A 12,167-nucleotide genomic window follows, 5' to 3' on the forward strand; every position below is an offset into this window, starting at 1 on the left:
CGTCCATGACGACCCCGCGGACGGCGCCGGAGGTCTCCTCGGGCGGCGGCGAGGGGGGAGGGGGAGGTGGGAGGGAAGGTTCGGCGGCTAGGGTTCGTCGCCACCCGAGTCGCCCCAAGCGGAGCGGCGCGGGGGCCTGGGGATCTATCGCACAGTAGGGAAGTTCTCCCCCATGGGTTCCTTCAATCATCGAGCAGATGTCAAGTGAGGTGTTTTGTGCTTCCTAGGGATGGAGACCAGGGGTGCTGCGAATTGCCGATGACTGAAGATGATGCATCAAGACACTGAAGACTTCTTGCGTGCATACCCTTTGGTGATGTTTCCTGGAAAGCTGAAGTTCTCTTTTTCCCTATTTTCGTTCGTCCGGTAGTTGGTTTGATCTGAACTTGGATATTGGTTTGGTGACTTTGTTAGTTGTGGTTTGGAGTCTTTGGATGTTGTAGCCAATGGGCAGGGATCCTTTTGGCGATCTTGCATGCATGATGAGGTTTACGCTTCGAATCCCAGCTACGTAAGCCTGTTGTACTTTCGTTTGGAACTTTAGTCGTAGTAGTTTGCGGTTTGTAAAAGACCAGATGGTTTCTTTACATGAAAATCGGAGAGGGCAGCCTCTCTTCCAATAATTAAAGAAACAAAAAACAGCTGATCCGCAATGAGTAGTCCATGGACTAGAGCATATGTTTCTGTGTGATGAAGCGAGGTTCAATGCATGTGTCCGGCCACAGCAAAGATACCATCGCCCGTCGCATCGTGAGCTACGCATCTATAACACCTTGTTTAAGAACTGCAAGCAACTCTTATTCATCTGCAGGGCTGTCCCTCTATACGTTTTATATTATGTTTTTCTTCCAACGGAAACCAGCGGTGGGCTGTGACCGCATGCAGACGGAATGCGAAGGGTGAGGATTATAGCTGGTTGAACCAAAATTATAGCGGTTGGATGGTGTTTATGTGCGACGGACATGGCTAGGAGGCTCCACCTTGTGTGCGTTGATCGACACGAGTGCTCGCAATTTTTTCGTTTTCCGACCGCCGGTGCCCGGGACGAAGCAAACTTCACGCGGCCGAACTTGCTTCGAGCTACCGCTAAGCCGTCCAACCTCTCGTTTCTCCCGGCATGGTAGGTGATTGGTCCGCATCACCATTTGAGGCCGCGCGCCGTCGCTAGCTGCTGCAATACATTGAATCAGGCCGGACAAGGGACGTACTGGTCGTAACTACTGCTTTGCAAATAACGAGCGATCGACAGCACTGACAGCCTAGCCCAACGCCAGATCGGTCGGCCTACTTAGCTCACAACCCAAGTATGTCTGTCAAGATACTACTCGCCGAGTCGCGATCGAGCCACCCCGGCCGGACCCGCACCAAGACTCCGGCAGGTTGGTCGTCGTGGCCATTCCCCGGCGCCACCGTACGTACGCCCCTAGATCTTCACTCTCCAATAGCGCTTACACACGCCCTAGTCCTAGTGTCCCACATTCCCAACTCCCAACAACACACGGAGTAGTACGTGCCACGGCCTCTGCCTATAAACCCGCCAGGCTCCGTCGCTAGCTACTCGCGCCCATACAGCTCCATCGTCGCCGGGAGAGAACGTTCTATTTCATTCCGTCCCACCCTTTCAAATTCATCGATCCGGGGACCGATGGCCGCCATGAAGGTCATTGCTTACCACAGCCGATTGAGCAGGCATTTCTTGATTTCTCTTGTAGTTAATTAGTTTGATCGGTTAGTTGTATATGATGACGGCTGCAGAAGATCGTGGTGAAGCTGGAACTGCACTGCGACAGGGAGAAGCAGAAGGCGATCAAGACCGTCTCCACTCTCTGTGGTGACTTACTTACTCCCCTTCTCTTTCTCCGAATCCGTCCGGAATTGTATCTTGCTAGCTTGGTCTGCTTCGTCGACAACATGCATGCACTGAGGCCACTCACTCATCCACGTACCATATCTCAGTTTGGCGATTCTGACGACGACAACCGTGTGCCTTCCTTCCCCAGGTATTGACCAGATCGTCGTGGACACGAAGGACGGCAAGATGACGGTCCTGGGCACAGTCGACCCCGTCGACGTCGTCTGCAAGCTGCGCAAGTGCTTCTGCTCGGTGTGGATGGTCTCCGTCGGCCCGGCCAAGGAGGAGGAGAAGAACAATGAGGGCGGCGGGGACAAGAAGGTCGGCGACACGAAGGGCGCGTGCACGGCCATCCCAGTGCGCCAGCCGTGCTACCCGCCGCCTCACCACCCGCACCCGTGCTACTTCGTCCACCACACCGAGGAGCACCCCCACGAGTGCGTCATCTGCTGATCGACGGTTTTGTAGCCGAACTGCATCTCCATGCCAGCCATCGATCGGGACTCATCAGCCTACCTGCACCGGTGATCGACGGCGTTCGTTCTATAAATCTATGGCCGTGTGAGCTATATATTTTACCGGTGATCCGGCAGCTGCACATCTGCATGCTGAGCTTGCCAGATACGAAATTACAGTGTGGAGAAGAATTAAATAAATAAAACTGCTGCATTTGGGTTTCAAAGGCCGTTCGTTATTACATGCATGTCCCTTTGTTGCGAGCCAGCATGCGCCGTCCATCGTCCAACACATGATTACGACCTACTACTCGTAATATATTGTCTATTGTCCATCACACAAAATACACATGATTAACCAACTACAGGTCTTAATTGCTGCTCTAACTACACAGAGTTTTCAGAAAAAAAATGATCGAAAGGGGTTTCCCCCGCCCCATTTTAAAATTTGTGGTTAACTAATTTCACCCAATCTCTATCCTTGTCATGGTAATATCTCTTAGCCCAAGAGGCTAGCAGCGCCATGTTGAACTCCCTTAAATTGGGAACACCAAGGCCGCCAAAGTCTTACTTCCGGGAAATTAATTAACCCCCAGTTAGCTAGGTGGTATCTATGGTTCTCATCAATATTGCCCCAGAAGAAGTGAGCCATCTGAGAAGTGATAGCTTTAATGCCCATTTTGGAAATTTGATCACTGACATTAAATACATGGGAATACTAGCAATGCATGACTTAAGCAAAACCAGTTTAGCTTCATAACTAAGTAATCTCCCTTTCCACCCACCGAAACGTTTGATGAATTTATCGACGATGGGTTGTATATCTTCTCTTCTTAGCTTCAGGTAGTGGAGCGGAAGTCCAAGGTATTTAAGAGGGAAATCCCCCACCTTGCAGCAGAAAATTTGGGCTAAAAGCTTAGCATCAGCAGCATCTAGGTTAACAGACACCTATTCGCATTTATCATAGTTGATCTTTCAGCAAGAAAGTCTTTCAAAACAAGCAAGTAGCCACTTAAGGTTTTTAGCATGTTCAGGATTAGCATCTAAAAATAGAATAATATCATCTGTGTACTGTAAACTAAAGAGGCGAATTTGATTTTGAACCCTTTCCTCTCCCGCGACCGCGTCACCCCCGCGGGCGGCCGGTCGCGTCCAGCCTCCTCCCCTGCGCAACTCCCCCTCCCCCTTCCTCCCTGCCGCCGTCGCTGGCGCCCGCTGCGGGCCTGGCCCGGGCGACGCTGGTGGCGGCAGCCCCCTGCCTTTCCCCTCTCGGGTGTCCACCGGCGCGGGACGGGGCCACCCCGGGTGGTGCTTCTAGGCGGCGACGGTCCAGCGCGGCAGCGGGGGCTCCTGGCGCGAGCGGGGGCGGACTTCTGGTCGGCGGCGTCGCCGTTGGCGGCGGGGCGACTCGGCGGCCCGGTCTGGCGGCCCCCGCTCGGCCTAGATCTGGGCCCTTCGGGCCCCATCTGGGCCTGGGCGGGCTAGCGGCGGGGTGGGTCTGCTTCGTGGCTTCCGGGAGGCGGGGGAGCGGCGATGAGTGGCAGGGTGCTGACGGCGCCATCGCCGGCTTGCTGCAGCGTGGCGGCGGGGCTTAGCGGGCCCGTTTCGGGCCTGGCCGGGCCAGGGGTGGCCTGGCATGCCCTGCTGCCGCATCCGGACGGCTACCGCGACGGTGCCGGAGGCTCTATCCTCTCGCACGACTGCGGTGGAGGTGGTTCCCTCCCGTTCGGCTTCGGTGCTGCTTCTCCCTCCGCGGGGCGCTTCTCTCCGGTCCTCTTGGCCTCGTGTGGGTGTTCACAGTGAGGCGGCGTGGGTGGCGGCGCAACCGCGATGGTGCATGGTGGTGGGCGGCGGTTTGGCTGATCGGCTCCGGTCCGTTGGGCGGTGGGGATTGGAATACGGGAGAAATCTTTGCCGGTCTTCGGCTCCGATGCGGTGACACCTACGGGTGCCACCATTCCTTCCTGAAGGGTGTCGGTGATATCCATCCCCCACCTCCCTCCACGTGCTGGGGAAACCCTAGGACATGTCCGGGCAGCAGCGTCGTCGGCGTCGCTTTCCTTCTTGGAGGTGCTGTTTTGTTCGCGGTGGTTCGGAGCCTTGGGTTGTAGTGGTTTGTCTCTGGTGGGCGTAGCGGTGGCGGGTCATCCGCGCTTGTCGAGCTGCCGTTGTTGGCATTTGCTTTTTCTTCTTTTTAATTTTGGATTGTTGTGCTGTTCCCCCCAGCAATCCTGTATCGGTGTTGGTTGCTTTGGAATACAAAGCGGGGGGAAACCCTTTTTCGGTAAACTAAAGAGGCTTTTTGGAATAATATGGGGAATAATCCCTGAAATGATTTTGTGCCTAACAGCTTTAGCAAGCATTCTGGAAAAAACATCAGCAACAAGGTTAAAAAGCATAGGGGAGATTGGGTCACCCTGCTTCAGACCTTTCCCTCCCACAAAGTATGATCCTAGCACATCATAAATTTTGACACAGCAAGAACTCTGTCGTAAAATGGATAAGATCCATCTTATCCATTTTGGTCCAAAACCTTAGGGTGTTAACATTTCAACTAGGACATCCCAGTTAACGCGATCATAAGCTTTCTTATAGTCTATTTTGAGGACAACTCCCAGTTTACCTGATTTGTGAACCTCATGTATAGCCTCGTGTGCAGTAACTACACTATCTAGAATGAATCTACCTCTCACAAAGGTGGTTTGACACGGAGATAGCAATCTCTGTCCCAAAGGGGAGACCCTATTAGTCATGGCTTTACTGAAGATTTTTACAGAACAGTTACTCAGGCAAATAGGCCTGAACTTCATCATGTGTCTAGCATCAATTTCTTTTGGAATGAGAGTAACAATTGAATAGTTAAGTCTTTGTATATCTAGGGTCCCACACTCAAAGTCTCTCACCAAGGCCATAAAGTTGTCTTTGATCACCTCCCAAAATTGTTGGTAAAATAAAAAGGACGGCCCATCATGCCCAGGGGCACCACTAGCATATGACCCCATGATAGCCTCCTTGATTTCCTCCTCTGTGGAAGGTTTCTCTGGTAGTTCATTTTCAGCATCCGTAACAAGTTCATCCGCAGACCAAAAATGGTCACCCAGATGGATGTTGGGTTTTGGCTCAAAACCAAATAACGTTTTATAAAAACTAGTAGCTACATCTAGCATGTCTTTAGTGGAGTAGACAGGTCCATCAGGGCTTTCCAGGATAGAGAGATGGTTCTTCCTCCTGCGCTGGTTAGCAACAGCATGAAAGTATGCTGTGTTTTTGTCGCCCTCCAGGATTTTTCTATCTCTAGTTCGTTGCCACATGGTAGTTTCCTCTTTAGCCCAAATTCCCTGGAGCTCTTCTTTTATTCTTTTCATTCTGAGGATATCCTCAGCATCAACCCTATTTTGTTCAGAAAAGACATCTGAAATCTCAAACTCTTGCAAGAGATATTTTTTCTTTTTCTTCATAACAACATCTAGTTTGATGATCCAACCTTTCACCGTTTTCCTAAACAACTTAGTTTTGAATTGCCATGTTTCAATGGCAGAGCTGAAAGGGGATGGAGTAGCCCATATCTTCTCAACCAAAGCCTTAAAATCAGGCTGGCCTAACCACCATTTGTTGAACCTAAACGGCTTGGTGGCAGCTATGCTCCCTACCCCGGAGTCCAGAAGTAAGGGGTATGATCACTGCCAACTCTAGGCAGTGCACACATAGTAGTTAGGGGGAAATGACTGTCCCAATCAGTTGTAGAGAAAACTCTATCAATAGTTGCAAATAGTGGGTTATCTTGGTTGTTGCTCCTGGTATAAACCCTATTAGTTAGCGTGTTTTTCATAAGCCCCCGTTTATTAATCTAGTCATTGAACAAAAAGGCCCATGAATTATTAATAAGGAACCACTAGCAATCAGACTACTGATGGCTAGCTTCCCATCAGACTAGTCTGCTGCCGTTTTATAACTAATATGTGGGCCGTTCGATTGTCTACCAGCTCGTGCGCCCATGTTGCGGGATTTTTTCAGTTGAGATTTGCAATAGTTACGCATTGAGTCATAACTACTACCTTAAATCATGTTGGATCTTTGCATGCTTCCGTCCTATACCATAACTTCCTCCTACCTTTGCTGCCATATCCAAAGTCGAGGCCTATAGGTTGATGATTCATGGTTGCAAGCAAATTTGCAAATTGAAGGAAGCACATGGGTATGTGTAAAGAAACATATTATTGTTAACTTAGAGAAACATCGAAACATCTCATATCTTTGAAGCATTGCTATTGTATTGAACATATGGAAGCAGTTATATTGGTTTTAGGAGACATTATTCGCTAGAACTTGAAGCATGCATTTTCTATGTGATGCGGATAATTTCTGATCAAAGAGAACTTTTCCCGTGCTACAGAAGCAACCAACCTATACGATTAAATGTGTTTTAGATGAGTTGGAGATTGCTTGCAGACAAATGACACTTTGTTCGTATGTACACAACAATTTGCTTTAGTAAAGATATATTTGATGAAGTGCTTCAATTATTTCTGCTACTTTCTTCGTACACAAGGGATCAGAGCTCCTTATTCATGGTACACATGTTGCAACTTCCCACAATCGACAATATTGATGCAAAGAAAAGTGAGCCATCATCGCGGTTGAACAACCTAGAGACATGCTTGCCTGGGATCTTGGCTTGGTCAGATTCACCGAACGCCCGAAGCCCTCGATGGGTGTGGGAATAGAGTTGCAAGATTGGGCACACATGTTGTAAAATTATGTTTCTCCATTTGAGAGTTTGCTTCCATGGTGAATGAAGTTTTCTTCGGTCCATTACCGATGACACTGTCGGCGCCTTAGAGTGAAGGTAACATGGGGTGGCATACGGAAAACAAGGTAGCATGGTTACCACTATGTAAAACAAGGTCACACAAAGCATTTGTACAATCAAAGAACATACGAGAAGATAAGGAAGCATTGGCTAATATCAGGAAGCACAAAATTGTGTTATCATAACTGATGCGAGACGCAATAGTAACATCGAAATTCAAGTCCCAAAACCAGAAAAGGTTGCCGAGGAGATTTCAAATTAAGGAATCATGAGGCAATGTTTGCATCCAGCAGTCTATACAATAGAAAAAAATGTACGGTCCATGGGAGGAAAAAAGAAAGAAATGCATGATTGTGTGGCACAAAACCTGTCTACAACAGAAGCACATGCGAGACTTGATGATGCATGGTTGAAATCATAGAGACATGAATTCTTAAATTGACATACTTGAAACCAAGATCTAGGTCCCAAAAGAGAGAAAGTAAATAATGTTGATGCTATCTAGGTCAATTTCAATAAATAAATAAATCTCCAAACAGATCAAGATAAATTTTGTTCTGTTGGTATCTCGGCAAATTACTCTCCCCACAAACATCTGTAATGATTTTCACTATTTTACAGTTTTACATGTGTATGGAGATAGGTCAATGAATCATGTAATGATTTTCACTATTTTTACACAATATAGCATCACCTGTACCGCCATAGCGCCGTCACTGGCTCACTGCCATGGAGGAAGTTGCCGTCGGAGGAGGGGAAGCTAGGGAGATGGACACAGAAGACAATGGAGATGCGACCATCTGGTGGATCACATTGCTTGTCGGGTGCAGCCTCTATACTAACCACGCGGCCGAGCAGAGAGCCACTGACGGGAAGGAGCCTCCGCTAAAGGGTTCCCCCAATCGCCACATGACTGGGATGATGAGCGATCATTGTTGAATGGTTGCTGGAAGCAGCGCTATTAGTTCACGTAATTGTAGGGAGTTGATAATTAAGGTTATAAAATATTAAGTGCCATCAAATGGACAAACAAAATCGATGGCCATGGAGAAGTCTGATAGATGAAAAACATCCGACCACTGATGTATAGAGTTTCCCTTGTTAATATTACCAGAGAACTGATAACCCACAAGTGTAGGGGATCCCAACAGCTTTCGAGGGTAGAGTATTCAACCCAAATTTATTGATTCGACACAAGGGGAGCCAAAGAATATTCTTAAGTATTAGCAGTTGAGTTGTCAATTCCACCACACCTGGATAATTTAGTATCTGCAGCAAAGTATTTAGTAGCAAAGTGGTATGATAGTAATGGTAGTAGTAGCAAAAGTAAAAATAATAGTTTTGTAGTAATTGTAACAGTAGCAACAGAAAAGTAAATAAGTGAAGCACAATATGTGAAAAGCTCGTAGGCATTGGATCAGTGATGGATAATTATGTCGGATGCGATTCCTCATGTAATAGCTATAACATATGGTGACACAGAACTAGCTCCAATTCATCCATGTAATGTAGGCATGTATTCCGAATATAGTCATACGTGCTTATGGAAAAGAACTTGCATGACATCTTTTGTCCTACCCTCCCGTGGCAACAGGGTCCTAGTGAAAACTAAGGGATATTAAGGCCTCCTTTTAATAGAGAACCGGACCAAAGCATTAGCACTTAGAGAATACATGAACTCCTCAAACTACGGTCATCACCGAGAAGTATCCCGATTATTGTCACTTCAGGGTTGTCGGATCATAACACATAATAGGTGACTATAGACTTGCAAGATAGGATCAAGAACTCACATATATTCATGGAAACATAATAGGTTCAGATCTGAAATCATGGCACTCGGGACCTAGTGACAAGCATTAAACATAGCAAAATCATAGCAACATCAATCTCAGAACATAGTGGATACTAGGGATCAAACCCTATCAAAACTAACTTGAGTACATGGTAAATCTTATCCAACACATCATGCGTCCAGCAAGCCTACGATGGAATTACTCACGCACGGCGGTGAGCATCATGAAATTGGTGATGGAGGATGGTTGATGATGACGACGGCGACGAATCCCCCTCTCCGGAGCCCCAAACGGACTCCAGATCAGCCCTCCTGAGAGAGATTAGGGCTTGGCTGCGGCTCCGTATCGTAAAACGCGATGAAACTTTCTCTCTGATTTTTTTGTCCATGAAACGAAATATATAGAGTTGGAGTTGAGGTCGGCGGAGCTCCAGGGGGCCCATGAGATAGGGGGCACGTCCAGGGGGAGGGGGCACGCCCCCTACCCTCGTGGACAGGGTGTGGGCCCCCTGGCCTTCATCTTTTGCCAGTATTTTTTATATTTTCCAAAACTTATCTCTATGGATTTTCAGGTCATTTCGAGAACTTTTGTTTTCTGCACAATAAACAACATCATGGCAGTTCTGCTGAAAATAGCGTCAGTCCGGGTTAGTTTCATTCAAATCATATAAGTTAGAGTCCAAAACAAGGGCAAAAGTGTTTGGAAAAGTAGATACGTTGGACACGTATCAACTCCCCCAAGCTTAAACCTTTGCTTGTCCTCAAGCAATTCAGTTGATAAACTGAAAGTGATAAAGAAAAACTTTTACAAACCCTATTTGCTCTTGTTTTTGTAAATATGTAAAGCCAGCATTCAAGTTTTCAGCAAATATTATGAACTAACCATACTTACAATAACACTTAGGTCTCACATTTACTCATATCAATGGCATAATCAGCTAGCGAGCGATAATAATAAAACTCGGATGACAACACTTTCTCAAAACAATCATAATATGATATAACAAGATGGTATCTCGCTAGCCTTTTCTGAGACCGCAAAACATAAATGCAGAGCACCTTTAAAGATCAAGGACTGACTAAACATTGTAATTCAAGGTAAAAGAGATCCAGTCAAGTCATACCCAATATAAACCAATAGTAATACATGCAAATAACAGTGTGCTCTCCAGCGGGTGATTTTTAATAAGAAGGTGATGACTCAACATAAAAGTAAATAGATAGGCCCTTCGTAGAGGGAAGCAGGGATTTGTAGAGGTGCCAGATCTTTATTTTAAAATAGAGATAAATAACATTTTGAGCAGCATACTTTTACTGTCAACACAACAACTATGAGATGGCTATATCTTCCATACTACATGCATTATAGGCAGTTCCCAAATAGAATGGTAAAAGTTTATACTCCCCCACCACCAACAAGCATCAATCCATGGCTTGCTCGAAACAACGAGTGCCTCCAACTAACAACATCCCTGGGGGAGTTTTGTTTAATTATGTTGATTTGCTTTTATCTTTTTGGATCATGGGACTGGGCATCCCGGTTACCGGCCCTTTCTCGTGAGTGAGGAGCGGAGTCCACTCCTCTTGAGAATAACCCACCTAGCATGGAAGATACAGGCAGCCCTAGTTGAAACATGAGTTGCTCGAGCATACAAAACATAATTTCATTTGAAGGTTTAGAGTTTGGCACATACAAATTTACTTGGAATGGCAGGTAGATACCGCATATAGGAAGGTATGGTGGACTCATATGGAATAACTTTGGGGTTTAAGGAGTTTGGATGCACAAGCAATATTCCCGCTTAGTACCGGTGAAGGCTAGCAAAAGACTGGGAAGCGACCAACTAAGAGAGCGACAACAGTCATGAACATGCATTAAAATTAATTCACACCAAGTACAAACATGAGTAGGATATAATCCACCATGAACATAAATATTGTGAAGGCTATGTTGATTTGTTTCAACTACATATGTGAACATGTGCCAAGTCGAGTCACTCAATTTATTCAAAGGAGGATACAATCCCATCATACCACATCATGATCATTTTAATAGCATGTTGGCACGCAAGGTAAACCATTATAACTCATAGCTAATTAAGCATGGCACATGCAACTATAATCTCTAAATGTCATTGCAAATAGGTTTACTTCATAATAATCTGAATCAGGAACGATGAACTCATCATATTTACAAAAACAAGAGAGGTAGAGTTCATACCAGCTTCTCTATCTCAATCAGTCCATCATACATCGTCATTATTGCCTTTCACTTGCATGACCAAACGATGTGTATAATAATAATAGTGCACGTGCATTGGACTAAGCTGTAATCTGCAAGCATTCTACTCAAGAGAGAAGACAAAGTAATATGGGCTCTAAGTTAAATCAACAATCATGCATATGAGAGCCATTAAGCATTTTCAATATGGTCTTCTACTCTTGACCCACAAAGGAAAGAAAAAGAAATAAAACTATTTATACGAGAAAGCTCCCAACAAGCAAGAAGAAGAACGGGAAATCTTTTTGGGTTTTCATTTTAATTTCTACTACAAGCATGGAAATTAAACTAACTATTTTATTTGGTTTTTTTCTTAAGGTTTATCAAACACACAATAAGAAAGCTAAAAAAATAAATTAAACTAGCATGGATAATACAATGAAAGAGTGTGATCACCGACGACTAGAATAGTGTGTGAACATGAATGTATAGTCGGTGAGAAATATGTACTCCCCCTAGCTTAGGCTTTTGGCCTAAGTTGCTCTATGGCCATGGGTAGCCTGGCTGATATCCGTAGTTGTAGCTGGGGGTCGTACTGAGATGTGGCAACCATTGCCTCCTCGGCTGCAGCCTGACGGCAGGCCGCCTCCGCTCTTCTCTCGTACTCATTTTCCTCTTCCCTGGTGACAACATATCTTCGTTTTGCCTGATAATCAAAAAGGGTAGGAGCAGGGAGAGTAATATGGACAGCACGACGTCTGTCAAAGATTAGTCGATATTGGAGGAATTGTTCATTCCTCTCAAGAAAATGATGACTAAGCATGGCATTATGATGTAAACAAGCGGGAGGCAACTCCGTATCATTTTCATGTATAGGTATCTCAAGATAATTAGCCACACGGGTTGCATAAATTCCTCCGAAAAAGTCTCCAGTTAAACCGTTATGATGCAACCTACGTGCAACGATTGCCCCCAAGTTGTATTGCTTATCACCTAATACAACACTCTTGAGAACACAAAGATCAGGGGCACAC

The 12,167-nt window shown here is 46.0% G+C and overlaps 1 protein-coding gene across 1 annotated transcript; it reads left to right on the forward strand.

Moving 5' to 3' along the window:
* The first annotated feature begins 1,573 nt into the window (after positions 1-1,573).
* On the forward strand, positions 1,574-2,523 carry LOC119368761 (heavy metal-associated isoprenylated plant protein 39-like). Its single transcript, XM_037633921.1, has 3 exons — positions 1,574-1,660; positions 1,756-1,831; positions 2,001-2,523. The coding sequence occupies exons 1-3, from the start codon at positions 1,646-1,648 to the stop codon at positions 2,303-2,305; spliced, it is 396 nt and encodes a 131-aa protein (XP_037489818.1). The 5' UTR covers positions 1,574-1,645; the 3' UTR covers positions 2,306-2,523.
* Positions 2,524-12,167: the final 9,644 nt, after the last annotated feature.

The sequence above is a fragment of the Triticum dicoccoides genome, chromosome 2B (assembly GCF_002162155.2).
Source record: "Triticum dicoccoides isolate Atlit2015 ecotype Zavitan chromosome 2B, WEW_v2.0, whole genome shotgun sequence".
Lineage (NCBI taxonomy): Eukaryota > Viridiplantae > Streptophyta > Magnoliopsida > Poales > Poaceae > Triticum > Triticum dicoccoides.

Bases quoted from the DNA above. Each gene is read 5' to 3' on its own strand.
- LOC119368761 (XM_037633921.1), top strand. The intron at 1,832-2,000 runs GTGACTTACTTA...TTCCTTCCCCAG, and splicing joins GACCGTCTCCACTCTCTGTG to GTATTGACCAGATCGTCGTG.